This window comes from Anser cygnoides, chromosome 4 (genome assembly GCF_040182565.1).
Source record: "Anser cygnoides isolate HZ-2024a breed goose chromosome 4, Taihu_goose_T2T_genome, whole genome shotgun sequence".
Taxonomy (NCBI): Eukaryota; Metazoa; Chordata; class Aves; order Anseriformes; family Anatidae; genus Anser; species Anser cygnoides.
This window is the reverse complement of record NC_089876.1, coordinates 8,959,658-8,978,863: the sequence shown is the minus strand read 5'-3', so window position 1 is coordinate 8,978,863 and position 19,206 is coordinate 8,959,658. Positions and strand designations below refer to the sequence as shown.

The 19,206-nt window shown below is 36.2% G+C and overlaps 1 protein-coding gene across 4 annotated transcripts in view; it reads left to right on the top strand.

Annotated features, from left to right (window-relative positions):
• The window catches only part of POLN (DNA polymerase nu), a 110,638-nt gene extending 92,331 nt beyond the window's left edge, over nt 1-18,307 (top strand). For all 4 annotated transcript variants that reach the window (XM_066995606.1, XM_066995602.1, XM_066995601.1 and 1 more), the window contains 3 exons: nt 5,471-5,538; nt 14,495-14,556; nt 16,939-18,307. In XM_066995606.1, coding sequence (XP_066851707.1) covers nt 5,471-5,538; nt 14,495-14,556; nt 16,939-17,007 — 199 coding nt within the window. In that variant the 3' untranslated portion in view covers nt 17,008-18,307. The remainder of the gene's footprint in view (nt 1-5,470; nt 5,539-14,494; nt 14,557-16,938) is intronic.
• Nucleotides 18,308-19,206: the final 899 nt, after the last annotated feature.

The window sequence follows — 19,206 nt, the reverse complement described above, 5'->3', positions numbered from 1 at the left end:
TTTCCTCAGAGTCATTGTATGTCATCAATTCTAAACGTTCTTGAAAGCCATGAAGGTGTTTGTTACCTGAGCAGGCACTCTGGCATTTTCTAGCAGGATGTTTAATTATATGCCTTGTAAGCTATTATTTTGTTTAATAAAAATTGAATTTAATAATTATGAATTATATATATAATAGATATGAATAAATATGAATTGCTTTCTGTATGATATTATATTTACATTTTTTCATATTCTCCCATTTATCTGATTTTAAAATATCTTTGTCTTTTTATTATTTTTTCTAACCACTTAACATCTTTTTTGCTCTTTGGATTTTTTTTTTTTATCATTGTATATAATGATACAGCTTTTTATATAAAGTTTCTAACCACGTACTGTCGCATACAGCAATTCTATAGGTTCCCGTTATGCACTTAGAAATTTCACATTAAAAATGAAAAGGCAGTTTTATTAGTTGGATGTTTATTTTATTTATAAAAAAGGGGACAACATAGGATGACAAAAAGACATCTTTGGGATATAAAAGATGATAGTGTTTTATCAGAAAATTGTATGAAGTATGAAGCTCAGGGACAGTGCTTTTATAAATAAGAAAACTATGGGACTAGAAAAGGACTGATTCTTTTAAAGAGTTTCTAAACGCGTGTTGTGCTGCTAAGTGATCATTAACTCCTTTTCTGAAGCAGTGTCCTTTTAGTAACTTTAAACATTTTTACATTTTTACTGTAGCTGTATAAAAGTTATTAACTAATTAATTATTAATAATTATTAACTTTTTTCATGTTCTTAAGTAATGCTTTACAGAAATTTGTAAAAATTTAGATTTTTACTTTGACACAAAAGCTATGAAGGATTTCAAATAAAGAATATTTTTTTGCACCTTCTCCAAGAGAATCCTTTGGTTTTATGAAATCTGTTCTCCAGTTATGATTTAGTTGTCAACATGCCTTCAAATTAGATGTTAGATATTAGAGCTAACCAGTAGGACGCATTAAGCACCAGGATATAGGTAGATCTTAAACTATTTTAAATAGATAAACATTAAATAATTGTTAAATAACTTAACCACGTTGGGCTCCTCGGCCTTGTACTTAGTCATAATAAAGTGCCCTTAATTCCTTATTATGCATGACAATCAGACCCTCTTACTTAAGGCATTCCCACTTACCCAATTTTAAACCTTGTTTTAATTTATTTTTTGTCCAAACTCTTAATTTTGAATTTAATTAAGCCACGTCAATGTAATATTTGAGCTCCTCTCAGATATGTTGTAAGCCACTACTCAGCACCTTACACCTGTGGCCTAGTCTGTCTCATTCTCCTCCTTCATGCTGCCGGCAATTAGTGAGACCTCTCGTGGGAGTGTTTAGGGGCTTTGATGGGCGATGGAAATAGAGACAGCTGTCATAATTGAGGTGGGTTTTAAGTGGTCTGGAACTGGTATGTGATGGGTCCAGATTGCCTGCTTCCAAATTATGGAGTACATTAACCTACAATTTGCTTGTAAAGCACATTGGTGCATTATTTTTTTTTTGTATTATCTTCATTTAGACCCATCTGGAAAACTAGACCATGTTATGTTTTGGATTTGTTGTTAACAGCAATGAAGATTTCCCTCATGATACAAAAATGTACCAGAAAATTGAAAAGAGGGCTATTCTCCCTGTCTGACTTCAGGTATCCGATGTAGGTGGCTGCATTAGGGGGTGGTAGTCCCACAAAGTCAATGCATGAAGATGAGGTTTTCAAGAAGTCCGCTCAAAACAAGTAGGTGCCTTTGTCCCTTGACTATAGGATGAGCATGAATTAAGTAGTCTGAGCATCTCTTGGCACATTGTAATGGCCTGAAACACTGCACATAACTGTTTAAAAAAAAAAAAACAGAGCTTCTGAGAAAAACTACTAGGAAGAGGATTTGGTTGGTTGGTTGGTTTTTTTTTGTTTGTTTGTTTTGTTTTGTTTTTCTCCTGTCCTACCACTGGCATCTCCTACATGATATTCCTATATTCCTACAGTAGCATCTGCAGCATGTCACACCACAGAACTCTCATTTGCAGTTTAGAGAAAATGTAGTTTCCTTTAATGGTAAAGAAATACAATTGCTCACCAATAAGGTAATAGATGTTTTGATGAAGTCAGTTCAATAGTGTACTTATTTTTGGCAACACATTTGAAGTAGTCATAGAAAAGCTTGCAGTTCTGTACTTTCGATCAGAGATGTCCAGATCTGGAATATATTGCCTTAAAATAACAAATAAGACCCTAATTTGTTCTTATAATAGAAAACAAACTGGCTTGGTACCATGAAAAATTAAACCGTAGGGAGACAATATGGTCTCATCAGTAGAACATTACGAAAAAAAAATATTTTGATGATAGTTTAATTTGTTTTGTCATATATAGGGTCAATTATATGATTACGATATAGTAATGATGACTGGGTGGGTCCACTGAAGATCTGAGTTTAATGTCTGTTGCTTCATGGGAAACTGGAAGAATATAGTATTGAAGAGAATTAAAAAGATTTTTTTGTTAAAATTCTGTAGTGCAGCATGATTTCAGGAAGGATGTGTACTAAGCATACTGTGAATATTGTGAAAATAATTGAGAAAATATTAACTTGTAAATCAAAGGCATTTCTTATCATCTGCAGAATGATAAACATATTAGTCTCAGTTTGGTTTGCAGTCTCCAGTTCAGTTTTCCATACTTTTTAGCAAGCAATAATGGGAGGAGTTTGCTATTTCAATATTCCATCAAGTGCTGATCACTCATTTAAGCTATTAAACAAAAGTGTATTTTTTTTCCAAACTTTTTCACTCAAGTTGTGCAACAGGTGTGTGCATACACCGGAATGGTAAAAGCTATGCATTTTAAACATAAAAATTACTTTGATTTTTCATTCACCTGTATTGATGTCAAATTGAGTACTTTGTTCTGTGGAACTGCGTACTGTATGAGAATGTCACTACTTTAACAAAAATGAAAAAATACAAACGGTCTTGTACTATAAACCTCCCAGAGGAGAACTTGTGATGTTGATGTGAGAGGGACAAGACAAAGAGAACATAACAAAAAAATTGTGTGATGACAATTAAGAAGGAAATAGTTGATACTAGTCCATTTCTCGACATCAGGATGGGAAATCATGTTTAGCATTAATTGCAAGTTAAGTGTTAGAAATACTTATTTGTTAGATCACACATGTCTGAGATAGACAACATCCCTATTTTCTAAATGAATGTGCATTGCTTAGCAGGAGAGTAACGTAGCTAGAAAGAGACCAGCGATTCTGACTTCTAGTTCTGTTCTAGTTTAGCAGACAGAATATTGTCCTGAACCTTTGATGAAGCACTAGATAATTAAGACTGGGTAGATGTAATTCTGCAGCTTTGTGCAGTTACTCAGATAGCTGTGGGCAGTGTAACTGAGTCGATAACTGAGGATGAGAAGCACTGAGAAATAGGGTCTTTCAGCTCTGATGGAGAATCAAGCGACACTAGCTGTGCTGCTTTCAGTAGATAAACTTAAACACATAGAGTTGGGTCAAGTCTACTGTGTTGTCCAGACAGAAAATTTGGGTTCAGTTCACATTGCTCTCATAGGTTTTCTGACTCACTGAAGGGAACACTAATCTCTGGTCCAGCCCTGCTCCTCCTAAGTTCAGCTTTACTTCTAGCATGGAATTGAGGTGACCTGTTGATCTAATGCTGAGTGCTTTAGAAAATCCACTTCTTCCCCGTTACTAAATCCTGATAAACTGATGATAAAATATTTGATATATATTGTAAATTCATCAAAGAAAGGGCAAGTCTTTACTAAATATTCAGAGAATGGGGCTCTAATTCTGATTGAAGTCATGAGACACTACTCTGATATAAATAATAACCAGTCTATCACATTTTTTATCGCACTGGTTTAATCAATGCAATTATTTTCACTTATTCAATTGACTCACAGTATATTCAGAGGTTTTAATGTCCACAGTTCTGTCTGATTTATGTCTTTTTGCATGTCACTTTAATGATTATGAGGAATCTCTTGTTTTAATTAATTTACTTGCATTGGAAATTAGAACTTTTCATGTAACTGTATTCTCTTGCTATAGATGATCCTGGTCTTTTCATCTATTTCTTTTTGTATCCCGTGTCCCCATTTCCTATTAGAAATATGTTAATCTGTTTCACTCTGCTTCTGACTGTGGTGTAAGTGACTAATAATTTAAGATCTATTATTAGAGCTCACCACACTGTTAGTCAATGTCACATTGTAATTTAAGGCAGTGTGAAACTATCTTAGGCTTATTTTCCTGAAAGCTGTGAAAGTTATAAGTAGTAACCATGTTGATGTTTCAGCCATTTCTAAAGAATGAATAACTGCTAGGTATTAAATAATAAAAAAAAAAAAGTCTACAGTGGGCATATTTAATTTAAATTTTATATATGAATTGCAAAGAAATTCAGAAATAGGTGTTACAGTTTCATGGCTTAGACTCCCACCTGCAACAGTTAAAGAAGTAATAAAATAAACCTGGTAGGAATGCAGTCTAATCAGACACACACTAGTTTTCCTTTCTATGTGAGAACTGCACTCAAAGATTTTATGTGCTAGATTATGTCTATTCTGCCTTGGACATGATTCAATCAAAAACATTTATTTTTTCCACTGTGGTCATATTTTTACGCCCAAACCAACAATTTAGGGTGCTATTCCCATAAGCACTGAACAATTAAGACACAATCCATATGCAAGAGACCGATCAATATATAGAGCTAATACAGACAAAGAGAAAGACAAAACTCAAGATCTCAGGTACATGTAGTTGCATGGATTTTAAGATGTTACTTCTTTCAGTTGTACACTCTGTTCTTATGAAGACAACTGTCCTAATAGCAGAGGCTACAGATCATATTGTGTATTTATGTCTACATTTTTGTTCTTCAACCTACTTGTTTACAGCATGAGGAGTCTTACTTTGCATTTACATGAAAGGATTATTTCCTGGAAAGGATTCAAGTCACTGGCCAACACTATACTAGGAGTTACTATTAGTATACCAGTGAGCCAAGTACTCTTGCTAATGACTTAACTCACACTTTTATTCCAACTCAGCTTGAGAAAAACAAGCTATATTAACAAAACAAGCCCTGTCCTATTTCTTGCAATTTTCTGCAATTTCCATTAGTTTAAAGTAATACCTTGTCACATCATCAAATCCCTGAATGGCATTCACAAGTTAGCAAGCACAGTTCTGGTTTAAGACCATGGCTTTTATTTTTTCAGCCTGTGTGGAACAGCAATCCTTTTAACTTCATTAATGATTTTTTAACTTTCTTAAGATGTTTATGTTCAGTGTATGTTTATATTTAGTGTATCCATTGTGCACCTGAAAATTAGTTGATGGCATGAGTTGAAAGCACTATTAGAAATTTCATGTGTATGTTATCTAAAGTCTGAATTTTTTCAGGTTAATTGCTCAGATTCATGATGAGTTGTTGTTTGAAGTAGAAGATTCTCAAATCCAGGAATTTTCAGGTAAATGTAATCTTTTTCTCTTTCCCCCCGTCTCTCTGTTTCCACAATAACTTGAGGTATCTTTAGACTAGACTAGACTAGGCTAGAATAGAATAGTTCAGTTGGCAGGGACCTTCAAAGATCATCTGCTGCTTAGACAACAAGAATTAATATAGCATATAACCATAAAAGTAAACAATAATACTTTCTCCAAGGTTTCAAGGGTTGTAGAAGGAAATAAACCAGTTTGAAAAAAATGTCTTGGGAAGTAACTTCCTAAACACTTATCACTGGGGCCTGTTACATAAAGAGGTATGAAATCTTAATGTGAGAATGTAAGGTATGGTAATTTCTAAGTTAATTTACGGCTCTTCTATATGAAGAGAATCTTATGGTGGAACTTTCGAGGTTAAGGGTTAGTAAAAGTTCCTGCCTACATTTTAATCCTCTCATCTGGCTTACTTCCAGACATTATTTCCTAAGCTAGAGTTTGTCTCCACATCTGGTACAAATTTAGCTAGCAAATGAGGGCACATATGGGACTGTTGAGTCTCTTCTCCAGTAAGTAGTGGAGTCATTACTGTAGGTACCAAATGTTAATTCACAAACTTTGGTCTAGTTTGAAGCTGAACAATATTTTTGGCTAAAACAATTATCATAAGGTCATGAATATTTTAAACTAACCAATATAAGAAATATATTGCATTATAACCTAAGTATCTAAATAACAATTTCAACTTCCTGTGTTGCATTCATTTAATTGGTACAATTTGCCATCTGTCTCATTTCATCATACGTTCCTCTTGTGAGTATTGGTTCATAATGAGAACATTAAACCACCATCTAATCAAAACAAAGAATCTGGGAAATATTTAAGTTCAATATATTGGGGGAATTGTAATGCTTTAGTTTCATATATTAACATTTGACCTTTGAATACAGGTGTTCAGATCTGTTTTGAATTTAGAAAAACAACAACACACTATTCAATTTACCAGAGATTGCAGTATCTACTCTGAAAAGGCCAATGTCTAAAAGTGCTGTAGTTTCAGAGTTTGGAAGTATAGTACATTGAATGGGATCAATAAGACAGCATAGAATGATTTTCATTTTCGTATTTTACACCAACATTGGGATCAGTTTTGTTTAACGTTTTCATCAATGATCTGGATGAAGGGATCAAGTGCACTCTCGGTAAGTCTGTGGCTGATACCAAGTTAGGTGGGACTCCTGTTCTGCCTGAAGGAAGGCTTTGCAGATGGATCCGGATAAGCTACATTGACGGGTTGAGTACCAGTCACATGACTTTAAATAGGGTAAGTGCTGAGTCCTGCAGTTTTAACAACCCCATGCAGCAGTATAGGCTTGGGGAGGAGTGGCTGGGAAGTTGCCCAGCAGAAAAAGACCTGGAGGTGCTGGTTGACAGCCATCTGAACATGATCCAGCAGCATGTCCAGGTGGCCAGGAAGGCCAATGGCATCCTAACCTGCAACAGAAATAGTGTGGCCAGCAGGACTATGGTCCCTCACTACAAGAACATTGAGTTGCCTAAGCATGTACAGAGATGAGCAATGAATCTGGTGAAGGGACTAGAAAGCAAGACTTATGAGGAGCAACTGAGGGAACTGGGGTTGTTTAATCAGGAGAAAATGAGGCTGAGGGGGCACTTCATCACTCTCTACAACTATCTGAAAGAAGGCTGCAGCGAGGTTGTTGGTCTCTTCTCAGGTGAAAAGTGATAGGACACAAGGAAACATCCCCAAGTTATGCCAGCGGAGGTTTAGATTGAATATTAGGAAGAATTTTTTCATGGACAGGGTGGTCAAGCACTGGTGGTGGAGTCTCCATCCTTGGAGGTGTTTAAGAGATGTGTGGACATGGCACTAAGTGACATGGTTTAGTGATGGGACTTGGTAGGTCAGATTAATGGGTGGACTTGGTGATCTTGAAGGTCTTTTCCAACCTTGGTGATACTATGTTTCTATGATCAATTTGCATTAATTATTAAGTATATATTTGGGTATTATTATACCCAAAAGATGAAAATCATTCACGATTGCTTTTAAGTATAGAAACTCACAGATTCTGCACTCATCAGATCAAATTCTGATCTGTTATTAGTGTGAATTTGTAGTAAATTCAGCAAAATCAATAATTTTCCAGTAAAACAGAGAAAACACTTGATTACCATGTAAGAAACTTCAAAAAGAATGAAATGACCAGCAGAATGTTTTACTTCAGAAATTATCAATCATTTGAAAACAGTGTTGTATTTTAATTCTCCTTAATAGAGTTCTGCTGTATGGGTAGAAACTCATCAGAAGCTAGTACATGCCATTCCTCAAAGATGCGAGATACCACTAGCTAGCTGACTGAGGGTAGTTTCATCTGTGAGAAGGACTGTCTGCTGCTGAATTTGAACCGTGGTGGGAGTCAGAGGTTGGGAATCACTGGTCATCATAAATACCCTTCTCAGTATGTAGCAGATCCCAGCTGCCAAATCCTTGACTGCTCTGCTATATTTAAACAACTTGTGCTATGCAGTCTAGAGGTCTGAGATACCTTGGAAATCACCCTTGCTCTTAACACAGGGCTGCCAAGCCTTCAGAATTCAATGTGGAAGTTTGTTTCATTCTACTGATTGAAGATTGGTTTTGAAGTTTGTCTCTACTTTGCCCTAAAAGGCAAAGAGAAAAAGAAAATTCTGCAATACAGTAATTTTCAGATATACTCAACATACCTCAGAACAGAAGAGTGATAAAACATCTTGTCCTGAACACTGAAGACCAACCTAAGACATTGAACGCTGCCTTCTTTTAAGCAGTGATTAGTTCTGCTGCTGGTAGAAGAACTGATAGCGCACTTAAAAGTGACCAAAGCTGGCTCTTCCTTCAGTGTCATTAATGAGGATTTTGCATGACCCAAATAGGCAGAGGAAGGGTGCATCTCAATTAGCAGGTAGCTTCCAGTGAGAAGTGTGAGTAGGAAGCAAACCTCCCTATTGTCCCCAGTCCACAGTGTGAATGGTTGGGGTTCACATCACAGAGCAGTCTGAGAGCAGGTGACCCAGATTCCTTTCAGATGAAACTAAATAGGAAGACTTTTTTCCAATCTTTTCCAGTTATTTCAGGAGCTGTTAACTGAGGTAACAAATTTAGTATGAGTTTAAAGAGGAGTGGCAGAAGGATGTGGGCTTCTCATTCACTTCAGTGCTTTCAAAGTCCAGATATGATTTTCATCCCATTACCCCAAGTTCTCTCTCTCTCTGTAAAGTCCTTACTCTTCTTATTTTTATTTGCTGATATTCTTTAGCTGTCAGCTTCATCTTTCCATATCTAATGGGGCTTTTTGCCCATTCAGAAGCTTTAAATTACAGAATCTGCTGACTTGCAGATCCCACCCTGAGAATGGGCTTAATGACCCAGAGAGAAATCTCAGTTGTACAATCACCAAGCTTCGGAAAGGTAAAGGCATGAACTTAAAGATAAAGAGCAGGGTGTGATGGCTTTAATCGACCACAGATTAAAACCACAGGTGTGTTATTCTTCTGCGTTCAGTGTGATCCAAGAAAGCACTGGCCTAGTATTCAGTGTATTTGCATTCTGATTCCAGTCATGATTCTGATCTACTTTTTCGGGAAAGCAACGGCAAATATATGAGTAGAGGCTGAGTGTTGCCACCAAGCAATCATCATGCCAGTGCTTCCTCTGGTCCTGCTTAGGACTTCATAGGTCAGAACAAGACTTTTCAGTACTTTTCATATTATTCTGAATCTTTTGACTTTGATAAACAAGGGGCAAGCAATAAGGTGTTCTTTTTCTTTTTCTTTTCTTTTTATAACATCTTTTCCACAAAATGCTGCATGTAAGTTGCTGGCTTTTATCTATGTATCGGGGGAATACTTTCCTCAGACTCCAGCACCCACAGTTTCATAGCATGCATACTGTTCACTCTGACAGGACAAGGCAAAACATTCTCTGTTTATAATGAAGCTTTGAGTGTCCAAGCTTTGACATACACTGAAATACAATAAAGCACATGCTGCTCCGAACTGTCTAATTTTCAACAAAGGTCCAGCATATTCACTGACTCAGTTCTTGAAATTCCCTAAATAGTGCAAGAAAAGGACAGCAAAAGAGCTTTATAAAAATCTTCATTTTCTATTGGAGGGTGCCTGGAAAGATCAAATCAAAACATTTGGCAGCAATTGGTTTGGTTTTGACAGAAGATTGTCAGTTTTACCATCAATAATCTGCCTGGTTTCTAGCCAGCTTGCCTGTCTGGCTTCCTCACATCCTGAGCTTTCAAGCAACCCAGGAAGCAGAAAGAGAGATGGTATTTTGGGAATGGCAAAAACTGGGCTCTTGGATCTGAGGGGGCTCAGCATCTCGGAGTTCTGAAATCTGTGTAATCAGGTAGACAGACGGTGCTCAAATCAAACTGTGAGTCTTCACAGGGACTTCAGAAAAGTGCTCAGGAATTGCAGAACCCAATTTTTCCTTTTGTGGGAGACTACCCATTTCTGAGACTACCTCTCCACACTCAGTTAGAAATGCCTGTTTGCCCTTGGATTATTCTGAATACGTGACTGCTAAAAGGGGGAATACACCTAGGGGCAGAGAAATGTAGATTTTATTTTTTTTTATGGTACGGGGATACCCACAGATGCAACTGTAAGATCTGGCTTCTGATATATATTCCATATATACCTGTTGGATTTGAAAGGTAAACTTCGTCACTGGTGATTACTGTGGAATGTTCCTTGGCACTATGCTTGCTTAAATGCATCCATTAGTGAGAAGTACAATTAAATGAAAGCCACTTGCTACTTGAAATAATGTATTTTTCATATTTTTATAGAAATATGTTTCAGTACTTCGTATTGTACTGCTCAATATCACAATGAATTAGAGTAATTTTTAAAGTTTTTTTTTTTTTAGAACTCATTTACAACTACACATTATTGATAGAAGTAAAGAAATTCATCTCTGCATCCTTTCTTATATTTCATATCTGTAAAGCATACAGTTAAATTTTTTTTTCAGATTTTACTGGGTATAAAATATTTCAGGTGAAATACTTACTTGAAGAGTAAGAACACCAAAAGGACCAACCTAAGAAAAAAATTAAATTAAACTAAGCCCACTTGTTTTAAGCTTAAGATCAGTTAAGATTATTGTCATGTAAGAACAATAGCTTAGATTTATAAAAAAAATAAAATCTGCCAGCAGAAATTTTTGGCTCATTCAAAGTCCACAAAATTTCATTTTATTCTGCTACATTTTCTCACTTAATGAATACTGAAGCAGCTGCATGAAAAAAGTGCACATGTTCAAAGAGGGATTCAAGTAACAGAAGAACAAAAGAACGAACTGGTCATCACAAGGTAGTAACATTTTGTGTTCTCCGAGCTGCCTTTTTCTAACTGGAAAGACACTGATGCTTAAAATGCCTCTAGATAGCCTTTAATTTGTAAAAATCCCTATTCCATAGATCATATGTCTGGCCAGCTTTGACTTGCTTCTGGAGTCATAATTTCATAGGTGAATGAGCTTGAAAAATGTCTTCACTTGGATAGAGACAAACAAGGTTTTGTTCCACAGCAGGCACACATGCCTTTTCTTTGCTCCTATTCACAACTCTTTCAATAAGCACATTTATTGTGGCTAGTATTGAGAAAAATCTAATATGTATTACAATTTTAGCTCCTCTGTGATGTCTTTACTTTGCTGTCATTAATATCAGGGGAGTAAATAAGAAATATATATAATATTTTAAAATGACATACTTACAAAACCTTCCAGAATAAGCATAACCAACAAATCCCATAATTGCTGACTATGGGGTTTGAGAGAGAAGTTGCAAAGGTTGGGAGAACAGCATTTAACAGATGCCACTGCAGTATATGGCTGACTGCAAAGGAACATTTTAAAATTAATAATTAATGTGCCCTAGATATTCTAGGTACTTGACAGAACATAAATAATCATTCCCCCGAAAGCCTCCAATATAAATCTTTAAAGAGACAAAAAATTAGGGGTGGTAGGGACAGATCTATTTAAACATCGTGTTTTTATTCTGTAAAGTATATGAGACAATTGTGTATATATAATACAATTGTGTATGCCTGGATACTTTATTTTGAGCACTCAGAGAGGAGAGTTTTTCAGGAGATCTGAGAGCGTAGAGGGAGAATCAGACATTATGTACATAGGACTAAAGGGGATCTCTCCTGTGATTACATATCACCACACCATATGGTCTCTTTTATAAATGATCATCTCCATATGAAAAATTACTCCCACTGGGAGACTGTTCCAGAATTTCCTCTTTCTGAAATCTAGAACTTTTAATTTCCAGCCTCAATGTATTCAGTCAGTTTACCTATTTATTTTTGTGCAAAACCAGCCATTAATTTAAATGCTTCCTTCTTCGTTGTTTACTGTCTTAGCAGACTATTGAACAGGAATGGTAATACAGCTGCTTTTTCTTGACATTTCAGTTATCATTTTATATTTATTTATTTTTTAATTCAAAATCTGCTGTAAAAAAAGTGTAGGCAAATCTTTTGGAAACTTTCAAAGGTATGATTTCGAAAGGCTGAAATGCGGTCAAAACCACTTGAGATTGTTTGAAATGAATGGTTTTACCATGCCACCCACTAAACTCTGGGAAGAGACAGAGAAGTCAGTGTGACATAAGAAATGGAACAGGGAGCTGAACTGAAACAGAAAAACAACAACAACAACAACAAAAACACCGAGGAAGAAAATGAAGCAAATCCAAGGAGAGGTGGTTAATGGGTTGTCAAAGTGAATGAGGAACCATTAGGTTTGTTCATGTTGATGTGGCTACTTTAATCCATGCTTTTTAAAGTTAAAAACGGTTAAGGATGCAACAGAATTGTGGTCATGCCAAATGCTCTAAAACAAGAAGTGTATGAACCAACAGAGAAAGGTGTTGCAACCATCGGGGCCAATGTGAACCCCATTTGGGGGATAACAGTTATATGTGAGAGAATTAGTCTAATTCGGAGATCTAGAGATCTATGGGGAAAACTGTTCTAATCCAGTGCATATGCATGCAGCACCTTTTATCATACATCACACCTTTTATCACATCTTTCAGCCCATGAATCAATGCTGCTGACTCACACTCTCTATTTTGTTGTACATCGGGGCTCTTTTCATCTAAAAGGGCTGTTCCTCCCGTTGCCTCGATGGTCTATTGCTGTTTATTTATCTAACAGCTCAAAAAACCCAAGCTGTACAGAGTTGAGTGTGCCCTTAGATTGTACATAAGTGCTTTGGTGGAACACTACAGAGCCGAGTGATTCTGTAAGAGCGGAATCCAGAAGCTGTGCTCTCACAAAAGCTTTGTTCTGTCATAGCCATGACTTACCGATGATAAATTGTTTACCCCAGGACTGCCTAGCAATCCGTTTAGCCTTCTGAAGGCACGCCGCCTGGTCACAGTGCCCTGATGTCTGCTGCATTGCTGATCTCCTGGAGCTGGCAGCTTGTTTAAATTCAGACTGGGCTTCTCAAGATGGAGGCAGTCCAGCACTGCTGTATTGATAAGCTTCTTGACTTGGAACGAATTCTAAGTGGATAATTATTTAGACCAACACTTCCCTATGCTTTCACAAGTTATGATTGTCATGTTTGTTTCTGCTCTCCAAAAATGATGCTGTGTCCCATGCCGGACCATAAACTACCTCGAATCCAACATGAAGCAACTCTATAGGTGTCAACATGTGTCAACATATGTCTCATTTTCCCCAGCCTTGGCACTTCAGCCACTGATCTTTTGAGTTACTGCATAATTTGGACTTCATGGAAAACCTTACGACAGCTCATTAGCACCCGAGTCTGAGTGAGCCAGCACAGAGTGGAGAAGCACTCCACTTCTGTTCAGGCAGAAGTTAGTTATCCTCCTCATTATTACCAAGCCATCCGCGGTGTCACAGATGTGACACAAAACATCACATACTGCTCTTCCGTGCTGGCATCATTAGAAAAGGTTTCGACAGCAGCCAGAGCAACAACCATATGCTGCTTCTTGGAGTTCTCGTTGCTTCTTTACATCTAACCTCAGCTGCACAAGAACCATGATGTGCATCCAGGGATAACTTCAAAGAATCCTTCTAAGCAATCATGTGTTTTTCAGCCTAGTAGTTATCACCACATATTGCATGCCCTGTTATTTCTCAGTTCTGTGGGGCACATGATGACATATATTATGTAGGCAGCCATCCTGTCAAAGCAATGGAGCTTGCTCAATAACTTTCTCGCTGGGGCTGCCCAATATTCCCTTTTCACTTTCACTAGCCAGAAGTTACCTCCTTTTTAAAGCCATTTATCCACTGGATCTCTCTTCAATTATATTTTTTTAGAACCACATTTTGTTGCAGCAGAAATCTTTGTCAAGCTAAACACTAATTGTCCTGACCAAGGATGACAAATCAGGTCCCAAATGATTGATTTGGAATAATAATAGAGGCATTTTTCACAGTAATAGTGAGCATGGGGTTATGACACGATGAGTTGTTAAGTTACGTAAATCATACTGAAGTTCAATTGTTTTGATTCTTGATAGCTCAACTATCCCACAGGGAAGGTTATTTTTGTTTGTACTGAACTTGAAAGCTGAGAAATGCAGCAGTCAGGCAAGCTGTACCTCTTTATAACGTATATCAGTGCTTTACTTTTGTGTTTATGGAATATATAAGTTAAATAATTCTCCAACTTTCACCTAAATTTCAACTTAAAATAAGGAATTGAACTCTTCCACAAGAGATGAAATTTAACTTTAAAAAAATTCTCAATAAATTTAAATGGGTAGATATTTATTTTTTTGTAAAAAATGCAGCTATTATGTAATGGAATATAAAGCATGGTTTGTTTGTTTGTTTTACTACATAACAGTTTTAACTGGAAAATAAAACTGTATATTTTCAACTTTTTTGGCCTTACAGCATTGGTAAAAAGAACAATGGAATCCCTGCAGCAAACTACAGCCTTGGAAGTGCCACTAAAGGTAAGGGCAATTCTGAATTTCCATTATTGTCTCAGGCATATATAGTTTTGTTTGTTACTATCATCATATTAAGAATCTAGAGACAACTACACTAACCTTCACTTCAATAGCTTCATTTTCATATTTACAGGTAATGGCGTTTTAAAATTACCATAAAACTTCTAAAGGAAAAAAAAAAAAGAAAGAAAGAAACTCAAAATCCATTTTGTAAAGCATGACTGTAGTACACTTTGTCTTACCTATACAAGTGCAGTAACTTCAAAATCCCTTTGATTTAATGCCATGACATTTCTGATGGGTGTGGTGGAATGAGAAATTGTGCCTTAACAGGCTTTCTAAAATGTGCCAGGCATTCATTATTGCTGAAAAATTATTGCAAAAGATCTTTCTTTAGTAATTTTCACTTAGAAAATTGATCTTTTTAACATTTCTGAGCGGAAGCCAAACATGTGAAGCAGACAAAATTGCTGGTCACAGTTTGAAGGCCATCATTTACCAGAACAGCACCTGTAACAACCAAGTAGAAAACTAGACAACTATTGTATCTATGTTTCCATTTTATCTAATTATAATTCTTATATAAAATAATTATATTTTTCTCTCTCCAAGACTGGTATACTTTGCTGCTAGGCCACTGCTCAGCTTTTCTTGCTTCATTAAGGACTATAGTCTCTGGCAATCCCTAAACTGAAAAAGCAAGCAGTAGTCCAAGAGTTTCCTGTTTCCTGAGAAATGGAGTACTTGGTGTTGCCACATCACTCATTCTCCAGTATTACTGAACAAGATTTGAGGACAGAAACAAGTTTATTCTATTTATTTCAGAAATGGTTACAACATGCAGACACCTGACACTCATGCTGCTCTAAGGTTCATACCCTTTGTTGAGGACATTGTCAGAGACAACGTCATTCATACTTTGCCTGACTATGAAATAAAATGTGAACAATTTAATAGGTTTGTAAGAAAGACAAATATTTACGTCAATAATCAGAGTGTTTATAGGTACACAGGCAAAATACCACTTTAGTGTTACATATTTCAGACTAACCACTAACTGGCAAAAGTGAGTCCTTCCATTTTGTCCCATGGACAGAACGTAACACGCTGTCCTACTATGTCTTTTCATGTGTCAGAAGTGTCTGCTATCACACACTGACAAATTCATCTAGATGCCTTAGCAAATGGATTGTACATGTCATTCTTATGAAAACAGCCTCTTAAATGACAACTGCGTATTAATAGTAAAAAGAAACACAGCCTTGGACAATAGGTATTTCTCTGGGGCTTTGAAAGATTAGTACATTTTTAAAGGCAGTATAACTATTAGGAGGTACCTGTATTTTTTCTCTTGTTTTGGTCTTCTTTTCCTGAGTAAATTACTGTAGGAGTCATGACATACTTTTACTCCTACTGCACATTAAACTACATGCATCATGAAGATATTTTATCTTTCTCTGAAACATCAAGAATGGATCAATGGCAGAGACCAGGTACAAAACATAAAGTGCAAACAGCTTGATCTCAGTGAAGAATTTGAGAGTTATCTTTAAAAAAAAGCCTGTATTTTTGTTCATGTTGTTTATCCTTCTATACAGTAAATGTGTCTTTTAAGATTAGAGATGTTGAAGATGAAAAGATTTTTTTGAAATGCTTCTGCTTTCCCTCTGTACACTTGCTTCAACTAAATATGTATTATATGCTCTGTTAATATGAATATTATATTTTAATATGGAAGAAAAATGTCATTAAAGTGGAACACACATATCGTCTTAATGGGGAGACATTTCGTTTTCTTCTTTGAGGAAAAGGATCCTTTATCTTTGAAGTAGCTTCTTTTCCAAAATGTAGTCCTTGCTAATGAGGCAGCTTTCATGTCAGGAAATCTACTGTGTAACAGAGCACTGGTAACTGCAAAACAAACTGAAATAAAACCAAAGCAACAACAAATACACCCCAGGACTGGAAAAGTGGATGGTAAAAAAAAAAAGGAAGGAAAACAAACAACAACAAAAAGCAACCACAAAAACCAGTATCTTTATGCATTATCGAAAAAGTTGCGAATTATAAATGCTATGGTTTTGGGTGCTCTTTTGAAAAGCATAATAAGATAAATTTTGCTTTGGACTTTAACATATTTCTTGCAATTCAGTAACATATATTTGCAGTCTCAAAACTAAAGGATAACCTTAATTGTTAAGATGCCTTAATAGTAATTATAATTATTACTAGATATGAAGAGCATTTCACACTGGATAGACATGTAATCTAGAACAGTATCACCACCCAAAAGGAAAAGCAAAAATAGTAATCTTACTATAAGTGCTGTGTTTGTTTGTTTAAGACAATTTTTTTCTTTTTTCTTTTTTTTTTTTTTTTTGACAGGTTCCCTTGAAAGTGATTCTTACCACTGGGAAATCATGGGGGTGTATGACAGAATTGCAGGAGATGTAAAGCAGTCATCGGGGATGTTATTCAGTACCCGTACACCTCATTGGCCTATGCTGATTCCTCACTGAATCACTAGGCAACAGCGCTGCTGGATCTTTCATAAGCACCTAATACTCTGCATGTGAATTTTTTTACTTCATTTTGTCTGTAGCCCTAGGCAACAGCAGTGAGATAAAACTGGTTTTTACCAGTTCATTGTGTTTCCTTTAGCCAAGGTAACCAGCAGGGAGCTGCTTTTGTTCAGAGCTAAATTACTACATGTAAGAAATGAAGCAAGACAATATTAACCCTTTGGGAACGCGACAAATATGTTTGAGTTAGATGGATGTTTAGATTTTAATATTAAATATTTTGTGAAGTGATTGTGTAAAAATACTTCTAATCTGGCGTTAGAAAGACACTATTTGAACTGTATCAGCAGCTCTCAACTGTTGTGTTCAGCTTATTTTACACTTTGTGAGTAGACGGCAGCTGCTGGTATACTGAATGTCATTTTCCACAGACTTAGAAAAAGAGTTCCTTAGAAATTGCGAGTTTTTACCTTAATTTGTTTGTAGGATTTTAGAGTTAAAGCAAGTAAACAAAAACTGCATTAACTGCATTTAAAATAGTCAGATTGTTGCCAATTCAATTAATTTTGAAATCCATTTGTACACTGTAGCCTTAGCATACTTTTGAGGAAGTATTATAGTTTCATCTAATCTATTATTTTCATTACTGATGTAATGCTAAATATGGTTAGATAAATTTGTGATTCAGACTTACAGTTTTTAGGATTCAGGCTTCTGCTTTAATATTTGGATTTATTATTGATATTTTGGTGTTCTGTAGAGTTTATTCTCTAAAGAAGTTTGCTTTATAAAACACTACTGGATGCCAAATTCTGCCTCCATGGTAGTTGAAGAAGAGACAATCCTCGAAGTCTACTAAGTATTTAGAAGTTGAAGTCAAGCACAAAACTTTTACAAGATGTTCAGTATCTTTCAGCATTAGACCTCAAATGATCAAAGTAACAATTTAAATTTTAAATGTGTATAGTTACAGAAAGTTTGCAGCAGTTTTAATTTGTATCCGTAAAGAATTTTGCATTATGCTTAAAGGCATTAAACTATTAAACATTTTCTTATGTTGCATATTAATCATATGTCAGCTGAAATGAGTTAGTTGTTTCTAAAAATAGATCCTTATAGTTATAGATGTAGTGGTGGTGATGTAAGGAAAATCAGAGCCTTCTGCATATTAATTGTGGGTCAGCTCTTTGGCTGGGGGGGTCCAGCCTGCGTGGCTGTGACACTGCGCCAGGTCAGGAGAGCAGGGGGGCTGATTCCACCTTTCCAACAGAGAAGAGGTTGCATGAATTTTCTTCTGCTTATTGCCTGTTTAGATATTTATATGAATATGTATATAAATGTTTTGAACTTGTTAAAATAAGTTAACTAGCTTATTTTGTTGGGTTTCCACGTGCACACAATTACAAAAGGAATTTTCAAGCTTTCTGTGTTTGCACTGGCTTTGCATAGGTGTGAAACGTTTCACTCCTCTTGAAGACCTACTGTTTTCAGGAGGCCTGTATTCCTGTATTTAGTAAGACTTCCTTCTCAAAGGCTACAGCACTAACCTTACTACTGTCAACATTTTTTTTGTTTCCCCACTGATTTCCAGCTTGTGTGTTTCTTAGGGTGCACAGTTTAACTCGATAATGTATTTTTTCAAGTCCTGAAGAATATGAGGCTTACCCCTCAGCCTAATGAAAAACAAATACACACTTAAGAACATAAGGAACCTTGATCCTGACCTGTGGATTAACGTCTGAGCAAATACGGAGCTATATAGAACATATGGAACAAATTTTCATACACAGCCTTCACATAAGAATGTCAGTCACAGTTCCCCAGAGACACGCTCTTTGTACAGATCGTCATACAGTGGGTGAAGTTAATATTTTGTTCACCTTGTGGCCTAGAGAGTGCTTGTGATCTCCTCTGGGCTACAGGGTCGCCCTTTTGCTTTTACAACTTTTCTTTCAATTTGTATATTTCGAAAAAGGAAGACAACCAACCAATACGGGCACTGCTTTATCCCATACACCTGAGGGCTCGCTTTGCATACACTGGTGTGAGGGCAAAAGGCAAACAGATACAAGCTGAGGGGATTGTTCAAGACCAAGGTCTCAAGACTTGGTGCAGTTTGTGTCCCCGCAAC